General features: G+C 39.4%; 1 protein-coding gene and 1 pseudogene across 1 annotated transcript; both read left to right on the top strand.

The window, feature by feature from the left end:
* Nucleotides 1–162: 162 nt before the first annotated feature.
* Nucleotides 163–1,361, top strand: LOC126728060 (uncharacterized). The gene is made up of 2 exons (XM_050433939.1): nt 163–1,044; nt 1,098–1,361. The coding sequence occupies exons 1-2, from the start codon at nt 163–165 to the stop codon at nt 1,359–1,361; spliced, it is 1,146 nt and encodes a 381-aa protein (XP_050289896.1).
* A 9,140-nt stretch (nt 1,362–10,501) lies between these two features.
* On the top strand, nt 10,502–19,372 carry LOC126728059 (uncharacterized; annotated as a pseudogene).
* The last annotated feature ends 438 nt before the right edge of the window (nt 19,373–19,810 follow it).

Below are 19,810 nucleotides of genomic sequence, written 5' to 3'. Positions count from 1 at the left end.
ACCAGTTTCCATCTGTGGGAACGACATTTTTGTACTTAGGTTCAAAAGTTTCCAATTAACTTCTACATTCAGATGGAGTCCAACCAGGATTCTGCAGCATTAGCCTTGCAAGTCCAAGCTCTTGTAGCTAACATTGAAGAGCTCACCAGACAGAATTAGGAAATGAGGTTACGACTTCAACAGGAGGAGAACCAGTCTAAAGCCAGTCAAGAGGATGAAGGAGATAGCCATAGAAGGAGCGATCGTCGAGGACCAACTACTCCAGAAGAACCAAACTCAGATCTCCTCTGGGAGATGAGAAAGGAGATGGACGAGCTGAGGAACGCCATTAAGGGGAAAACAGACCGAAGCCTGGATAGAATGGTCAGGACAACAAATTCGCCTTTCACCATGGCAATCTTGGAATGCCCTGTGCCGTTGAAATTTCGATTGCCTCAGCTTGAGCTGTTTGATGGACTTAAGGACCCCCTGGACCACCTCAACACCTTCAAGACGACATTAGGCCTTCAACAGCCTCCTGACGAAATACTGTGTCGTTCCTTCCCCACCACTCTCAAAGGAGTTGCACGGGAATGGTTCACAAAGTTACCAACATCGTCCATCGACAGCTTCGAGCAGTTGGGCAATGCCTTTTTGCGCCACTTCGTCGGGGGACAATGCCCGAAGAGGCCAGCAAACCACTTACTCACCATTAGACAAGGAGAAAAAGAGACCTTGAGGTCGTACGTGAAACGCTTTACTTTGGAGACTCTGGAGGTAGACGAAACTGACGAAAAGGTGCAGTTGACAACCTTTAAAGCGGGTTTGAAGTCCAGAGAGTTTGTGGTTTCACTCGCGAAGAATCCTCCTAAGACGATGGCAATGATGCTCCTGAAGGCACAAAAGTGCATGAACGCTGAAGATACTTTAGCTGCCATAAAGGAGGAGGAAAAGATAGGAAACAAGGGAAAGCAGGAAGACGATCGTAAAGGACGAAAAAGGAAGAGCCCAGATCGTCAGACTAGTGACGAAAGTAAAAGGAAAGATGAAAAAACTACTCGAACAGTAAAATTCACTCCTTTAGTTATACATGTTGACAAAATTTGGCGCAAATTAAGGATGAGCACTACCTCAAATGGCCAAGGCCATTACATTCGTCACCCAACGTGCGCAACAAAAAGAAGTATTGTCAGTTCCATAAGGATCACGACCACTACGATTGTGGGGACCTAAAAGAGCAGATAGAGGAACTTATACGAAAAGGGAAACTGCAGAAGTATGTGAAGAAGGGGAATTCCAGTAGGTTCAGACACGACAACAAAACCAACATGATTCTTCACCCAGGGACGAGGAACACATGTCCCAGTGTTCGCCAAGTGTGATAGGGGAGATAAAAACGATCATAGGTGGCCCATCCGTAGGTGAGTCATTCAAATCCCTCAAGAAAGCATGCTAGAGGCAAGTGAACAGCGTTCATAGAATACCCCCACTCAAGCAAAGACAAACGGACCGAGACATGATTTTTTCGAAAGAGGATGCTAGAGGAGTAAAGCAGCTTCATGACGGCCCCCTGGTAATAATGCTCATGATAGAAGGATTCAATACCAGGAGAATCCTCGTGGACAATGGCAGCTCTGCAGACATCATCTACCTCTCCACTTTTCAGCAGGTGAAGCTGGATCCAGGAAGGTTGCGCCCATTTGACTCCCCCCTCGTCAGCTTCAGTGGAGATAGAGTATATCCCAAAGGCGTAGTGACGTTGACGGTTACAGTAGGGACTCACCCGAGGCAGTTGACTCGTCAATTGGACTTCTTGGTGATAGATTGTCCTTCATCTTACAATGTGATCATCAAGAGACCCACGCTCAACTGCTGGAAAGCAACCATGTCCACCTATTGCTTGAAGGTAAAGTTCCCAATAGAAAACGGTGTGGGCGAGGTAAAAGGAGATCAAGTACTAGCTAGGGAATGTTATCAGGCCGTGCTAGCTGCCAAAGAGAGCCATACATGGATGATCGAGGAGAAGGAAGAAGATAAAGTGGAAGCTCTAGAGACAATGGAGCTGGTCGAAGGAGAAACAGCAAAGATGACCAGGATATGGACGACATTGAGTCTCGATATAAAGACAAGACTTGTCCAGTTCCTTAAAGAGAACCTGTATGTCTTCACATGAAGCCACGAGGACATGCCAGGTATATCCCCAAAGGTCATCGAACACAAGCTAAATGTGGACCCCGAGAAGAAGCCCGTCTAGCAAAGACGACAAATCTTCACTCCAAAATGGAATCAAGCAATTACGGACAAGGTTAACAAGCTATTGTTAGCAGGCTTTATTTGAGAAGTTTATTACCAAGATTGGCTCGCCAATGTCGTCCTAGTGAAGAATGCGAATGGAAAATGGAGGATGTGCGTAGACTTCACGGACTTGAACAAAGCTTGCCCAAAAGACAATTTCCCTCTACAAAGAATAGACTAGCTAGTGGACTCTACAGCAGGGCATAAGTTACTAACGTTCATGGATACGTTCTCGGGATACAATTGATCAAACTGGCCAAAGAAGACCAAGAGAAAACTGCTTTTATCACGAGCCAAAGGCTATATTGCTATAAGGTAATGCCCTTCAGACTGAAAAATGTAGGAGAAACCTACCAAAGGTTAGTAAATAAAATGTTCAGTAAGCAAATTAGAAGAAACATGGAGGTATATGTGGATGATATGCTCGTCAAGAGTAAAGAAGAGATTGCTCACCTGGACGACCTCAAAGAAACATTCACCACAGTCAGACAGTACCAGATGAAGTTAAACTCCAATAAATGTGCCTTTGGAGTAGCCTCGGGGAAATTCTTGGGGTTCATGGTGTCCCAAAGGGGGATAGAAGCAAACCCGGAGAAGGTGCGAGCCATACTAGACATAACGTCACTAAAGACCTTCAAAGAAGTCCAGAAACTCATAAGAAGGATAGCGGCACTCAACAAGTTCGTCTCTAAAGTGACGGAAAAATGCTTCCCCTTCTTCAAGACATTGAAGCAGGTCTTTACCTGGACTGACGAATGTGAGGCAATATTTCAAGAACTCAAGCGTTATCTGAGCAATCCACCCCTCCTAAGTCCGTCCAAGGAGGGAGAAAACATGTATTTGTATCTGGCAGTATCAGCCATAGTAGTGAGCGTAGCCATGATTCGAGAAGAGGACAGGAAACACCTTCCAGTTTACTACATCAACCAAGCTTTCTAAGGGGCAAAAGCCAAGTACCCAAGGATCGATAAGATTGCATTCGTGTTAATAGTAGCTTCGCGCAAGCTGCGACCTTATTTTCAGGCGAACCTAATCCTGGTAATGACAGACCAACCCATGAAAAAGTCCATGAATAAGCCCGAGGCAGCAGGAACAATGGTCCAATGGGCGATCGAGCTTAGCCAGTTCGACATTGAATACCACCTGATGACTTGCATAATTGAGTGTAATTTATCACTTCTCAACTTTAAACTTTAGTCTAATTTTATTTATTTTGTTGATTTTAGACTTGATTTTTGTTTTTTAAATTTTATTCTAGATTTGAAGAAAATAAAGATTTACTCAAATAAAAGAGATGTGAAGCAGCTAGAGAGAATATTGGGTCTTGGATAAATGGAACCAAAGGAAGAGATTTCTTTATGGCCTTAGAAGTTGGCAAGGAACAGAGAAGGAGGCATGCACAAAAGAAAAGAGGGGTTGAACTAAAAGGGCAACATGTTAAAAGAAAGAAAAGAGGCGCTTACAAAGAAAACAAGAAGAGGAGGCACTGAACCAAAAACGTTTTGGGCAGAAAGAAAAAAAAAAAAAAAAAAAAAAAAAAAAAAAAAAAAAAAAAAAAAAAAAGAAAGAAAGAAAGTGGCATTGAACAGAAAAGAAAGAAAAGTGGCGCTGAACAGAAACAAGAAAGAGAGCTGAAACAGAAAAAACAAGAAAGAGGCGCTGAAGCAGAAAACAAGAAGAAGAGGCGTTGAAACAGAAAAACAAGAAAGAGGCGCTGAAGCTGGTAGAGGCTGAAGGAGATTCTTTTGCGTTCATTTTTTCCTTCAAATCTTCTCAGAAAAAATTATGGTGAATTTGTTTATATTGAATTTAATTTTTAGCATGAACTAAATTTTCTTTATTCTAGGAAAACGATGTAATCTAATTCCGACTTATACTTGCTTTTCTATGGTAATTTGAATTAATTCTCTTCATGTTTGTCTGGTTTATTCTGAGCTTATTGCTTCTAATTAACTGGCCATTAATTAGATGATTTTGATCTTGTGATTTGCTGTAGAAAGAGGGAATTATAGAATAGATCTTGAATATTTCAGCATAGGTAAATATAGAGATCAAAAGACTTGTATGAACCTATGTAGTATTAAAATCGTTGGTTTTAATGCTTTCTTGCTTTATTAAATTGCATACTCTTGTGTAAATTGATGAACAAGAATGTTTCCAATTGACTGTCGAAAGAGGCTTTTGGAAGAGTCTGGAAATTGATAACAAACAAAGAGAATTAAATTAAATTAGCTAGATGAGTAAAGCATAGTGAGGGATTAGGTGAAATTGATTTCCTAGAAGTTTCTTTCTCATTAAGTCGATTTTCAAGCAGCATCTTTCTTTTCCTCGGCGTATCTTTTATTTAAGTTGATTTTATTTTGAATTCCAATTACAAAAATCTTAGTGACTTCTCTAGATAAAATCAAGATTAGCATAATTTTGGTATTTGTCAAAAGTAAGTTACCAATCCCTGAGGACGATACTCTTCTCATCATTTTACTATAAAACTACGATACTGTGCACTTGCAGTTTTGCACCATTTACCACCCTAGGATAGCTATTAAAACGTAGGCTTTAGCGGACTTCATCGCCGAGTTCACTCTTCCAGACGAGGATAACCCCCTCGATAAGACAGAACAGTGGATGGTACAAACTGACGGTTCGTCAGCTCAGAGGAGGGGAGGAGTAGGGGTCGTCATCACCACCCTAGATGGAGAAATGCTTAAATATGGAGTTTAGCTAAAATTCCCGGCCACCGATAATTAAGCCGAGTACAAAGGAATATTGATGGGGCTAAGGGTCGAAAAAGAACTAGGACTAAAAACCTGCTCCTCCAGAGCGATTCCAAGCTGGTAATGGGGCAGATAAAGGAGGAGTATGAAGAAAAGAAGGAAAAAATGCAAAAAAAACCTCAGGCTGACGAAGCATTTGACACAGGAGTTTGATAGAGTGGAATTCATGCAGATCCCTAGAAGCCAGAACATGATAGCAGACAAAATCGTGAAGCTAGCATCGTCAAAAGAAAGATCAATGAGCTAGGGCTCAAAGATGGAAGTCCAGAAACACCCCAGCATTGAAGAAGTCTCTACATTTGCAATCCAAAACACAAATAGCTGGATGACCCTGATCATATCTTTCCTCCAAGACGGACGCCTCCCATAGGACGTCGAGGAAGCTAGGAAGGTCAGGAAGAGAGCAGCCAGATTCACGATCCTGAATGACACCCTATACAAGAGAGGCTTCTCCATGCCCTACTTGAAGTGCATCGACGAAGAAGAAGCTAAGTATATCCTAGAAGAGATCCATGAAGGGGTTTGCGAAGACCATGTAGGCCCTAGGTCCTTGGTAAGTAAAGTTATCAAAATAGGTTACTTCTGGCCTACTATGCAGGTAGATGTGAGGGAGCTTGTCAAGAAGTGCGACAAGTGCCAGAGGTTTGGCAATGTCCAACACCTTCCAACCGAGAGATTGATGATGATAGCCTCCCCTTGACCATTTGCACAATGGGGAATCGACATCGTTGGCCCATTGCCCCAAGGTAAAGGACAGGACTGGTCGCTATTGAGTACTTCACAAAATGGGTTAAAGCGGAGGCATTAGCAACAATCACCGAAGCAAGAATTCAGTGCTTCGTATGGAGAAGCATAATTTGCAGGTTTGGGATTCCACGGACAATCATATCAGATAACGAGCAGCAATTCGACAGCCAAGGCTTTAGGGATTTTTGTTCAAGTCTAAGGATCAAGAACCAATTCTCGTCCCCGGGACATCCACAAGCAAACGGATAGACGGAGGTGACTAATCGAACACTACTCAGGATCATTAAAACCAGGTTGGACAATGCTAAGGGGGCCTGGCCAGAAGAATTGCCCAATGTCTTATGGGCTTACAGGACTACAACAAGAACCCCAACAAGAGAAACCCCCTTCAAACTCACTTACGACACTGAGGTAGTAATCCCTGTCGAAGTGGGAATAAGCAGTATCAAACGAGAGATGTTCCACGAGGACAACAACGATGATCAACTAAGAGTCAACCTGGACTACCTGGACGAAGTCAGAGATGGAGCCTTTAACAAGATGACGAAGTACCAGCAGAAGATGGTTGATTACTACAACAAGAGAGTGAAGCTCAAATGGCTTGACATAGGTGACCTTGTCCTACGCAAAGTCACCCCGACAACCAAAGACCCTGCCTAAGGGAAACTCGGCCCAACCTAGGAAGGACTTTACCGAGTCGTCCATTATTCTAGACAAGGCAGTTGTCACCTGGAGACCTTGGATAGGCGGAGACTTCCATGACCTTGGAACATTAAGCACTTGAAGATGTACCACCAATAGATGTAACAGAAAATTGTATTCATTTTTGAAAGCAATAAAAGAACTATTCAGCCAATGACTCAATACAAGCAAACCTAGCAACTTAAAAGCCAAAAAATTGGCTAAGTAACAAGATTTCACCTAAACGGATGTAAGTTACTAACGAATCCAATGAACGACAAAATCCCTTAAGAGGGTGTAAGTCGCAAAAAAATGGCTAAGTAACAAGATTCCGCCTAGACAGATGTAAGTTACTGACGAATCCCTCAAATGGGTGTAAGCCAAAAAATTGGCTAAGTAACAAGATTCCGCATAGACGGATGTAAGTTATTACCGAATCCCTTAAAAGGGCGTAAGCCAAAAATTGGCTAAGTAACAAGATTCCGCCTAGACGAACGTAAGCTACTGATGAATCCCTTAAATAAGTTGAAAATTGGTTAAGTAAATGGGACTCCTCCTAGGCAAGAGTAAGTCACTAATAGGTTACCACCCTTCAACAAAGGTACGAACCACAACAGAAAATTTGACTAAGTACAAGGTACTAATGCGGAAGAAATGATTAAAGGAACGAAGCAAGCAGAGATCATGCAAAAGGAAAAATACGAACAAGAAAAAGGCAGCCGGTTCTGGACCAAGGCAATAGAAGGCAAAAGTTCACGGGTCCACTAGATTGTCAAAATCCTCGATCATCTTCATGTACTCGATGGCCTTCTTAACACGTTTCTTGTACCTACTTTTAAGCTTGGGCCATCTCTTAACTGTACAAGACAATGGGCAAAGGAGTTAGTGACGATAAAATAAACATAATGAAAATTAAAGGACTAGAAGAAATAATGACGCACCTATTTTTGGGGTTCTCCACCGACGGAGCAACCTTGGGAGATCACCCCAAACCTTGTTAAAGGGAGTCTCCCAGTCATCCCTGAACACAAAAAAGAACTGGGACTTCCAGTATCTGAAGGATGAAGGCAGGTCCCAGACGATCCTAGTCCTCCTCTCCCAAGGCACCAGCTCATAATACCTATGCTCCTTAGACTCCTTTAAACGGTACAGGTAGAAGAGCTCGTCCACTTTAATCATGTCTCCATCCGTAACAGCCAGCCATATCCCCATACAGCTGACCACTATCCTCCACGAATTGGGTGTAAGTTGCCTGAGAGCAATACCAAAATGGCCTAAAAGCAACATAATAAATGGGTGGATGGGGAATCTAAGCCCGCACAGGAAGGCAGCCTCGTAGAAGCATACCTTCCCAGGGAAGAAGTGGCAAGCTCGTTCCTCCTCACAGGGTAGATGAACCCTAACCCTATCTGGGAATTGGAATCTACCCTTAAACCTAGAAAGTGTCTCACTGTCCAAACCATACACCTCTTCAAGGGCATGGAAAGCCTTAACCTCTTAAGGGGCAGAGACGGCGGTATCCCCCTCCACCGTGTCGTCACTAGATGACAACCCGGTCTCAAGCTCACTCGATCACACTTTAGACATCACTCCCTGCCTAATCACTAACCCCTCAAACAAATCAAGCGACTGACTGGATAAGGGAAGCAAATCAGCCAACGCAATGCTCAAGCCACTACTTCCAAAAACAAACCCTCCAACTAAAGGGGCAAAGCTATGGGAAACACTTAAGGAACCACCCAAACGAGCAAAAAGAAAGGAAATTGAAGGGTAGGCTATCCTAACCTCAGAGCTACTAACCATGGAAAAACAGAGAACAAGGGAAAAGGGAAAATAGTCCTAAAAAACCCCAACACACAAAAAAAAAAAAAATAAATAAAAAAAATAAAAAAAAAAAGGAAAACAACAAAAGCAAAATCAGAGATCAAGCACTACTTATCTATGCCATAAAGAAAACGAAGGAAAAGAAAAAGAGAAACATACCTTAAAAGGAAGCAACCACAACTTAGTCACAGAATGCAAAAGGTTTAAAGAAAATCGCAAGACCAAGGTGGAGAAGAAGAAGCACAGAGCAATGATTAAAAGATTGGGAAAAGTGAAGGGGGAAGTGAAAAGAAGGGAAGTTTAAAAACCAAGACACAAAAACTAAAAATCAACGAGAAACCCAAGGGTCACACAATTGAAGTATTAACTCCACTTATCAGAACAAGCCACGTGGCCACAACGCGTGTGGCACCACCACCACGCATTAAATGCGGAGAGAAACCCCAAGAGTCATGTCTAGCCCGAAAACCTTTCATCTTCTATGATCGTCATGACACATCACGACGACCACAGGACCTTGGGGGCAGCAGATGGGACTGACGAACTCAACTTCCCTGGATGATCTCATCAAGACTGACGAGACCATTCTCTCAGACGAGCTAATCAAATATCTCCAACGATATATCCGCGTCACTGACAAAGGTAATGAAGCCATTCAATGCAGTCAATAATGCCACAGAAGGTTACAAGACTAGCTGTATAGATCACTGCAAGCCCATTAAAGCCCACATTACTAAGCATGAAGCGTTACCAAGAGAGGCATTCAAACCACAATAACAGCCACAACGGCAAGTAGCTGTGGAAAGCCCTCACAACACCAACACAAGATACATAGCTACACCAAAAAGCACCTATAGTTACTCTGATATTTTGTGTTATTCTCTAAAGGTTTCCTTATACTAACTCTGGCATCGAAAACGTTGTGGCAAGCACCACACCGGTGACCACCTCAAAGGAGCCATCTTACCATATTTGCAGAAACGCAGATGAGGACTCGGCTCCATTTGGACACACTTACAAAGACTGACGATTTACACTTCATCAGTGGTAAATATTTAGTAGATTGTAACACACATTATAAAGTAATAGCTATTCATATGGTTTAGCTATTCTTTAGTTAGTTATTTTTACACTACATGAAATAGTCATTCTTTAAGAATAACGATTTTTCAAAATGAGGAATAGTTATTGTTCTTTAAAAAATTTGTAGTAGCTATTCTTTAGCAAGTGCAATGACTTCTAAAATTAATATATATTCAAATAAACAAACTTGTCATATACAAGTAACAGTTATAAAAATAAAAAACCATAAAAAAAATAACTCATTTGTCTCTCAATTTAAAAAATATGTATATATATATATATATATTTTAAAGAAATATAATTCTTTCAGTAAGATATTTCATAAAATAAACCTTAAGTTATATTCTAATGTTACCACTCATAACCAAACTTATGAACAGATTTAGTTAATCTATCACAACACATTTTATTCTCAATAATAAATATTACGATTCTTGTCGTAATCTTTATTCAGTATACTAAACATGCCTTTAATGAGAGTGAAATTTTGTGTCAATAGCAGAGTTGATAAGAGGAACAACAAATTGCGAAAATAAAAATTAAAGAGTGAAATTTGTGTCAATAGCAGAGTTATTAAGAGGAACAAATCCCATGGTTGAAATTTCTAATTTTATGAATATCACCATAGTTTAAAACTTAAATGGGAAAAGACACTCATTGAGTCATCATTGTATTCTAGCCTATCCCATTAGCTATAAGCTATAGATGGTTTTAATAATGTCTTCACAAAATTGGCATAGAATTATGCTTTCAAAGTTTTTTTTGGTGAATGAATGTACGCGAGTATAAAGTTTAAAAAATGCTATCATGTATGATTACATGTAATCCTGATATGGACATACTTTCTCGAAGAAGTTCCTTGTTCAACCAATCTAACATGTGCTCCAGCATTAATGTTATGTTACTGTGTTCTTCCCCAACATTCCTTTGCCTTGAAAAGCCACGCTAGCCCTTCCCAAAAGCAGTAGCAATGTTATTTAATTAGAGACTCAACTTTTCTGTGCTCTGCATTAACTCCTGTACTGTTCATAACACCTCTCTTTAAATCCACCAGCTAGCTACTTCCACCAACCCATGAAGCTTAGGCTCATGTGAAAGAACAAGAAAAAAAAAAGAGTTTTTACTTCTTAGACAAAGAGAGATAGGTATGGAGGGGATAGATCATAGGATTGTGAGTGTCAATGGCATCAAAATGCACATAGCAGAAAAAGGACAAGGCCCAGTAGTACTATTCCTCCTTGGCTTCCCTGAGCTTTGGTACTCCTGGTGCCACCAGATTCATGCTTTGAGCTCACTTGGATACCATGCTGTAGCACCAGTTCTCTGGGGCTTCGGAGATACTGATACACCAACTTCCATCACCAGCTACACCTGCAATCACATTGTCAATGACCTTGTTGCTCTCATTGATTCACTGGGTGTGGAGCAAGTGTTTCTTGTAGGACATGATTGGGAAGCCATCATAGGTTGGTACTTGTGCATGTGTAAGCCTGAAAGAGTGAAGGAATTTGTGTGCCTTAGTGCTCCATTCATGCCAAGGAGTCCATAGATGAAGCCAATGGATAGAATGCGAGGTTTCTTTGGAGATGACTACTATATATGCAGATTTCAGGTTCTTGTTTCGTTAACATAACCAGATTTGGCTTCTTGTATGCTTAAATGATCATGTTTTAGTATAAAATCTTATTTGTTTAATCCCATTTACCTCTTTGGTGCCTAGTTTCTATGAAATAGCTAAAACAGTTAGGTAAGCATGCTTGTTGTTAGAACATATGTAAGTCATTTATTAGGAACATATGTCACTATTTTATATAATTGGCTTATCCTTTGACAAAACACACATTACTTGTATTTTGGTAGATCTAGGATGTGTTTAATACTTCAAGAAACTGTGTTTCAAGATCAAGTGTTGAAGACATGCAAGTCTATCCAAGATTCAAGTTGAAGAAGTGTTGTTCATTAAAGCTCGACAACTAGCAATCTATCGAGCTTAAGAAATTGTTCCAGCCCCGTGGCTCGACAGCTACTCAACAGCATCTCGACAGACAAGTATCTGTCGAACTTTATGAAAAACAGAATTCTAGTTCTGTTTTGACTCTAATCCATAATTATGTGTTTGGGTTTTCTTTTCTCACAACCCTAGACATATAAAAGGATTTTTTTATTCAAGTTACAAAAGTGTTGGGCAAAGTTTGTTCAAGCAATTTCTAACCGAAGACAAATTTTTGCCCTTGTTCATCTCTTCTGAAGAAGTTGATGTGTTTGTGCACTGTAGGGTTTTGTGACCAAGCATCTTCTTGATCTTCATCATGTGGATGAACTAAAGAACTTTGCAGCCAACAACCTTCTCTAGTTGGTGATTGAAGTCGTGTACTGGGGTCCGTGCAATTGGTTAATCACGTACTTGGGAGCCGTGCATCAAAAGGGGAAATTGTCACTACAAAACAAGTCCAATTGGATATTGGGGTAAAGGTTCAACTGTAGGTTGGTATACGGTACTGGGATTCCTTTACTTGTAACCGCTTGTTGTGATAATAGTGGAATTTCAGGTGTAGGGTTTTTGCCGTGTAGGTTTTCCCCATTCGTAAACAAATCACCATATCATTTATTTTCTGCTGTATATTTAGTTATTTGGTGATTTTTTTGTGCTACCACGCGCTTTGCATGTCAATTTGATTAATTAATAAACTTGGCTAATTAATCAATTAATTTATCATAAGGGGTCAATTCGTTTTTGGCCTATCAAGTGATATTAGAGCAGGCACACTCTGATTAGGTTTTAATCTTTGTTGTGTTAATCCATTGACCCCTATTTGTCATGGATAGAGGACAATCTTTAATCATATCTCCTTTATTTGATGACATTAACTATGCATACTGGAAAGTACGCAGGAGAGCATTCTTACAGTCTTTAGATGAAAAAGTGTGGCAAGCTGTGGAATTAGGCTGGGTTAAGCCTACAGAAGCGCCGATCGATTGGGACGATGCCAAGATCAAGGCGGAAAATTTCAACAGCAAGGCGTTGAATGCCTTATTCAATGCAGTTACCAATGAGGAGTTCAAGAAGATATCCTCCACTAAAACTACTAAGGAAGCATGGACCATCCTCAAAAAAACCTGTGAGGGAACAAAGGTTGTCAAGGATTCAAAGTTTTAGAGGCTCACACAATACTTGGTGTCACATGGTTTCATAAGAGGAAAAGTTTATCAGACTCTCTTCATCAAAAAGGAAGATGGCGAGTTGATAGTTGTTCAAGTTTATGTTGATGATATTATCTTTGGGTCGACTAAGGATGAACTTGTTCATGGCTTCTTAAAACTCATGCAAGCCAAGTTCGAGATGAGCATGATTGGAGAGCTGACACACTTCCTTGGATTGTAGATTCGTCAACAAGATTCAGGTATACTTCTATCTCAATCTAAATATGCTAAGAATCTTGTGAAAAAGTTTGGTTTGGAATTTGCTAGTTCTGTTAGAACCCCTATGAGCTCAAATGTTAAACTCACTGTGGACTTGTTAGGCAAAAGTGTAGATTCTTCCCTATATAGAAGCGTGATAGATAGTCTTCTTTATCTTATTACTAGTAGACCTGACATTAGTTATAGTGTTGGAGTGTGTGCTAGATATCAGGCTAATTCCAAATAATCCCATATGACTGCTTTAAAAAGAATTATAAAGTATGTCAAACCCACTGCTGAGTTCGGTGTGTGGTACAGCAAGGACACAAATGATGTCTTAGTTGGATATTCTAATGCCAATTGGGTTGGGAATGCTGATGATAGAAAGATTACATCGGGGGGTTGTTTTTATGTGGGTAACAATCTTGTCTCTTGGATGAGCAAAAAGTAGAGCTCCATCTTGTTATCCACTGCAGAAGCTGAGTACATCGCTGCGGTAGCTGTTGCACCCAACTCCTATGGATGCAAAAACTCTTCCATGATTATGGTATTTATGAAGAGCATCTCACCATCTATTGTGACAATACCAATGCCATCAACATCTCTAAGAATCCGGTTCAACATTCTCAAACCAAACACGTAGAGATTCGACATCACTTCATTAGAGAGCTTGTCGAAGATGATATTCTCACTCTTGAGTTTATTCACACTGATGATCAGAAGGCTGACTTGTTCACCAAACCTCTTGACAGCAAACTTTTGAATTCCTTCATCAAAACATTGGTGTTATCTCGATGGATTGATCTCTTTCTCTCCTCCTTCTTCCTCATGCATTTACATCCAGTTTTTATGCTTTGCTTTGCTTAACATGTTTTTGTTTGGCTATTTTTTAGTTTTGCTTTGTTTTGTTTTTCATATAATTTTTTTTTTTGAAAAATCAAAATTAGAAAAATACAAAAACAGTGTGTATTTGTGTACATTGGTACTTGTGTACCTTGGATGGCCATTGAAACAAATTTTTCTAAACTTTGTATCTTTTGTAGCTTAGATGAGCATCTCTATGCACAACTAAGCAAGTGAGTTTTGTGGCTCTTGTTTGTGATGAGTAAAATTAAGTAATCTCTTGTACTTAACACTCGTATCACTCTTTTTGACGGGAAGGACTAGAAAATCCTAAGAGAAAGTTATAAATAACCATCTCACCACTATAGCCCGCCAATCATGAAATGACATCTGTATGCTTTGGCATAGCAAAAATGCAGTGTCAATGACATTTGTGTGCTTCTGCATAGCAAAATTGGAATGTCAAATGCTTACCATCATTGGGTATTTCTTTTCTCTCTCTTAAATGCCTATGCATGATTTGCTTAAACAAAAATATGCAAAGAAAATGAAAAGAAAAAAGATCAAAAATACTTTAAATATGATTACAAGTGTGTATTCTAGGAGATGTGGGAGTTATAGGATGTACCTCGAAGGTGATAGTCCCGATCAAACAATTATGATTGTGTGTGAGTTATATTGATTTTCTCATATCTCAAATCATCATAACAAGTATACACTTATGCAATCTTGCGATATTTTTCACACACAACACGCAATATTCTTTCCTACTCTTGATACATGTGCAGGTACAATGTGATTTGGTCATCACAAGGTTTTACATGTGTTATTGTATGCTCACTAAACTGTCTTAACCAGTTTTTGAAATATAAAATTGGTTAGACTTGTCTAGTGTATGTGTGTGTTTTTGGGATCATTTTGCTTAATATTTTAGTTGAGAGATGATTTTGAGAGCTTAAAATGTTGACTGGATCTTTAGTTGAGTTGCATGCTTTATTGCATTCATATATGTGTTTTTCCCTTCTTGAAAAATGGTTTTTAAGCTATCTCGACACCTCCTCGACACCTGGCTATCTGTCGAGCTCTTAAGCTTTGTTCTTATCACAATCTCGACAGATCATCGACAGCTAGGTGGATCGATCGAGAAAGTTCCTGGACCCTCGATAGCTTCTCGACAGCTGGTGGATCGATCGAGCTTCTGTTCTTGTGTCCTTACTTTGTTTCTCTACACCTTCTCGACAGCTATATCTGTCGACGTTGTGTTTTTCGACACCTTTCTCGACAGATGTCTCGACACCTCTCGATACCTCTATCTGTCGAGAATTACTGAGGATCTATATATAGGTTTTTCGCGATCCGGTTCTCATTTCCTCGATCTCTCTTGATCTATCCGTGCCTATTCACCTCTCAAACACTTTCTTCTCCCTCTAAACCTTCAACCCACGTGATTTTTGGCCTTTCCTTGCTTCTAATCACTTGGTATGTGTTCTTTTTCTCTCATTTTTCATGCATTTCATGCATTTAGACCTAGGTTTTGGGGTTTTTGAAAAATTTTGGGCTTTTTCAAAATTAATGAGTTGTTACTGAAATTTTTGGGATGGGTTTTTGATTAAATGAGTTTAAAATCTCATGCATTGCACCACATAAGCATTATAACATATTATCATGCATTTAGATGTATGCAAATTGATTGTGTGTTGGTAGGATTGGATTGGGCTAAGCCCATGATGCAATTCGTTTTGAATATCACATGTTCATGCATTCCCCATGCATACGTACTCTCTTTTCAATATACTTGTTACATTTGAATTGCTTTGGGACTTTTCTAATTGTCTCTCTTTCTCTCCCTCTCTTTCTGTTTACGTTAGTCGTGTCTATGGCACCTAAGCATAAATCTGCTCTGTCCCAGAACCCCCTTCATTCCGGGGCATCGTCTTTTTTTGATCCTACTCCTTCTCATATTAAGTTCTGTGATGAGGATGCTCGAAAGGACTTCTCAGAGAACTTTTCTTGACAAGGTGTTCATTCAGAACGCTGAGTCATTTTGGCGGACTTCGCCGACACTAACCTTCCCACTGTCATTCATAGTCGAGGATGGGAGTCACTGTGTGACGTTCCGATCACTTGTCCATCCGTGCTGATCCAGGAGTTTTACTCCAACATGCATGGATTCGATTTTTCGTACCTCTCTTTTCTACTCGCATTTGAGGCACACGCATTATAGTCACAACACAGCTTGTTGCGGATGTGCTTCATGTTCTGAGGGTAGAGCATCCTGACTACCCCGGTTGTGAGCATCTAAGGACTGTGTCCAAAGACGAGATGATTTTTGCCTTTTGTGAGCGTCCTGTAGATTGGGGTGATCATCAGTTTACACCATGTAAGGCCTTTGCTAAAGATCCTAGATTCATAAACATGGTGATGACTTTTGTTTTGCACCCACTCTCTTACTATAACTCTATCACAGAGCCTCGTGCTCGATTTTTGCTGGCTTTGTTAGAGCACCTCACTATAGATTTTCCTTCACATTTTATTCTTTCTATCTTAGATGTGTATAGGGATACGGCTACCTGTGATAAGCTCACTTTCCCTTCGGCTACCACATGGATTCTATGCCATTTTTCTATTCCCTTTCCCTCTTCTGACCATTTTTTTGTCATGTGTGCCATAGACTATGCTACCGTTAAACGTAGCGAGGCGCAATTGAGGTCACGATAGTCGAATTCAGCAACTCCTCCCTCTCGTTCAACTCCATCTCGTTCTGCTCCATCCCCATCTGCTCCTTCCTCTTCTACAAGCGATATGACTCTAGGAGACATCATGGCGCAACTGCATCGCATAAAGGCTCGCCTTGATACACTCTCTACAAAGTTGTATTAGGTGAACGTTCGTGTTGGCCGTATTGCACGATGACAGACAACCATAGGTGGTTATGCTCTTGAGGCTTCTCCTCCACCACCTCCTCTAGTGGCATCTAATTCTGAGGATGAGGATGATGATGATGGTGATGACGATGATGCTTCGGATGATGATGATGGAGATGCTAGCTCTACCGATGAGATGTCTACTTGACACTCTTATCCTTTGTCACTTGTGACAAAAAGGGAAAGTAGTTTTGGATATGAGAGTAGTCATTCTTAGGGGGAGATTTAGTATAGGACATTTTAGTTAGGGGAGTGTTGATATCTTGAGGGATGTAGTGAGGATTACTTGTATCTTTTTCTTTTCTCTATTCTAGATACATTTATTCTTGTACATGGGTCTTGTGACCACTTTTGACATACATTGTACTTATCTTCTTTATATATGTTGATATATGTTTCTTTCACCTACTTTTACAGGTGTTGTTTCTTTTCTATCTTTATACACATGTTTATTATTCTTGTATGCAATCTATTATTTATGTTTCACACAAAAATGCCTTGATGAGTTTTGTTTAAAGTGTTTCAGAAATACAGGTTGCCAAAGTCTACTTGCCATAAACTCTCTTCTTACAAAGTTTTCCAAGAGTTTGTGTTAGGATAGATTTTATTGTATTCAACAAGTGAATATGAGTTGAATGATTTATGATTTCTCTCTTATATTCATTTGTTTGCTGTGGTTTTGTCATTGATTGCCAAAGGGGGAGATTGTTAGGACATATGTGAGTCACTTGTTAGGAACATATGTCACTATTTTATGTAATTGGCTTATCCTTTGACAAAACGCACTTTACTTGTATTTGGGTAAGTCTAGGATATGTTTAATACTTCAATAAACTGTGTTTCAAGATCAAGTGTTGAAGACATGCAAGTCTATCCAAGATTCAAGCTGAAGAAGTGCTGTTCATTAAAACTCGATAGCTAGCTATCCATTGAGCTTAAGAAGTTGTTCTAGCCCCGTGGCTCAATAGCTACTCGATAGCATCTCGACAGACAGGTATCTGTCGAGCTTTATGAAAAATAGAATTCCAGTTCTATTTTGACTCTAATCCGTGATTATGTATTTGGGCTTTCTTTTCTCACAACCCTAGACATATAAAAGGATTATTTTAAGGGTCGTCATAGTATACACAAGTTACATAAGTGTTGAGCAAAGTTTGTTCAAGCAATTTGTAACCGGAGACAAAGTTTTGCCCTTGTTCATCTCTTCTAAAGAAGTTGTTGTATTTGTGCACCGTAGGGTTTGTGACCAAGCATCTTCTTGATTTTCATCGTGTGGATGAACTGAAGAACTTTACAGCCAACAACCTTCTCTAGTTGGTGATTGAAGTCACGTACTGGGATCCACACAATTGGTTAGTCATGTACTTGGGAGCCATGCATCAAAAGGGGAAATTATCACTACAGAACAAGTTCAATTGGGTATTGGGGTAAGGATTCAACTATAGGTTGGTATAAGATACTGGAATTTCTTTACTTGTAACCGCTTGTTGTGATAATAATGGAATTTCAAGAGTAGTGACCTGAAAATCACCCAATGGGGTTTTTGCTATGTAGGTTTTCCCCATTCGTAAACAAATCACCATGTCATTTATTTTCCGCTACATATTTAGTTATTTGGTGATTTGTTTGTGCTATCACGCACTTTGCATGTTAATTTGATTAATTAATAAACTTGGCTATTAATCAATTAATTTATCACAAGGAGTCAATTCGTTTTTGGCCTATCACTTGTTTGATTTGAGCAAAGGCTCTCTAAGTCACATTATTTGCTTTTTTATGATTCTTGCTCAAGATTTTTAGGCTTAGACTTTCGTGCACGTTACATTCCAAGTTATAAGAGGCTAATCTTGGACTCTGAAAATTGAAAACTAAAACTTGGTAACTAATATCTTATATCGACACCCAATTTTACTTTGATATTTCCATATGTGTTGCAGGCACCAGGAGAAATTGAAGCTGAGATTGCTAAAATAGGTATAGCAAATGTAGTCAAGACCATTTTCTCAATTCAAAAACCAAGTCCACCCTGCTTCCCGAAAGGAAATGCATTTAGAATCCGTACCAACGCTTCAATTTCCTTTCCCTCTTGGCTTTCAAAAGAAGAGCTTACTTATTATGTCACAAAATTTGACCGGAAAGGCTTCACTGGAGGATTGAACTACTACCGAGCAATTGACCAGTATGTTACAAACATCAATGAAAATGTTTCAGAATCTAAATGTCAAAACATTTCTTATGCTTAAGACTTGATATGTAACAAATTCTAGGTGCCCATTTCATGTTTAAGGTTTTAATTCTTAAATCTAACTATGCATAGAGTCATGTTTTTTTAAATGACTATATCTTAGATTTGTAATATTTAATATGAAACATGAGATTGATTCATTTCAAATGGAGATATCCTCTTCCAAGACGCTCACCCGGCACGTTTTTAATCAACAAAAGAACCAAAATCTTGGGTTCACATAAAATATAAGCATGAAACTTAAATCTTGGCCTTCCTTAACATTAAATGTCCCAGTACTTTGGTATTCATAAAACAAATGTTTGAGAATTAGTTTCTGATTATTGCAGAAACTGGGAGGTCATAGAAAAATGGACCAGAGTGCAAGTGAAGGTACTTGTGAAGTTCATAGTGGGGGATTTGGACATGGTGTACACCACCCTGGGGACAAAGGAATACATACACAATGGTGATTTCAAGAAAGATGTGCCATTTTTGAGGAAGCTATTGTGATGGAAGGGGTGAGTCACTTCATCAACCAAGAAAGAGCAGAGGAAACCGATTCTCACATCTATGACTTCATTAAGAAGTTCAAATAAATTCTATTAGTAATTTGTGCACTGTTTCTATGGGTTCATTCAATCTATCACCTCTAATGGCACTAAGCTTGGTGGTTGAATAGACCTTGTCATATGATCTACAAGGCTGCTTTATTAAGTATGAATTTCTACTTGAATATCTATTTCTTTACAGTTATTTCATTATTATTGAGAAGCACATATTGGTACATGGATTCTCCAAATCCCAATTATTCATGGATGGTTAAAATTTGAATTTAAATTGTTGTTTTAAGATTCACTGAGTGTGTATGTGTGTAAATTACTAGTAAAAAGAATTATATAGTTATTTTTGTAGAAGTGGAAGTTTTTTTTTGTTTTTTTTTTTTTGAGAATACTAAATATTTTTAACACACACACACGAGGAGAGGGGAGAAGGTTTTAAAGAAACTTACAGTGGTGTATATCCAAAAAGGCCTA

Source organism: Quercus robur, chromosome 5, assembly GCF_932294415.1.
Source record: "Quercus robur chromosome 5, dhQueRobu3.1, whole genome shotgun sequence".
Taxonomy (NCBI): domain Eukaryota; kingdom Viridiplantae; phylum Streptophyta; class Magnoliopsida; order Fagales; family Fagaceae; genus Quercus; species Quercus robur.
Note: the sequence above shows the minus strand (reverse complement) of the source record. Positions and strands in the feature narration are given on the sequence as shown.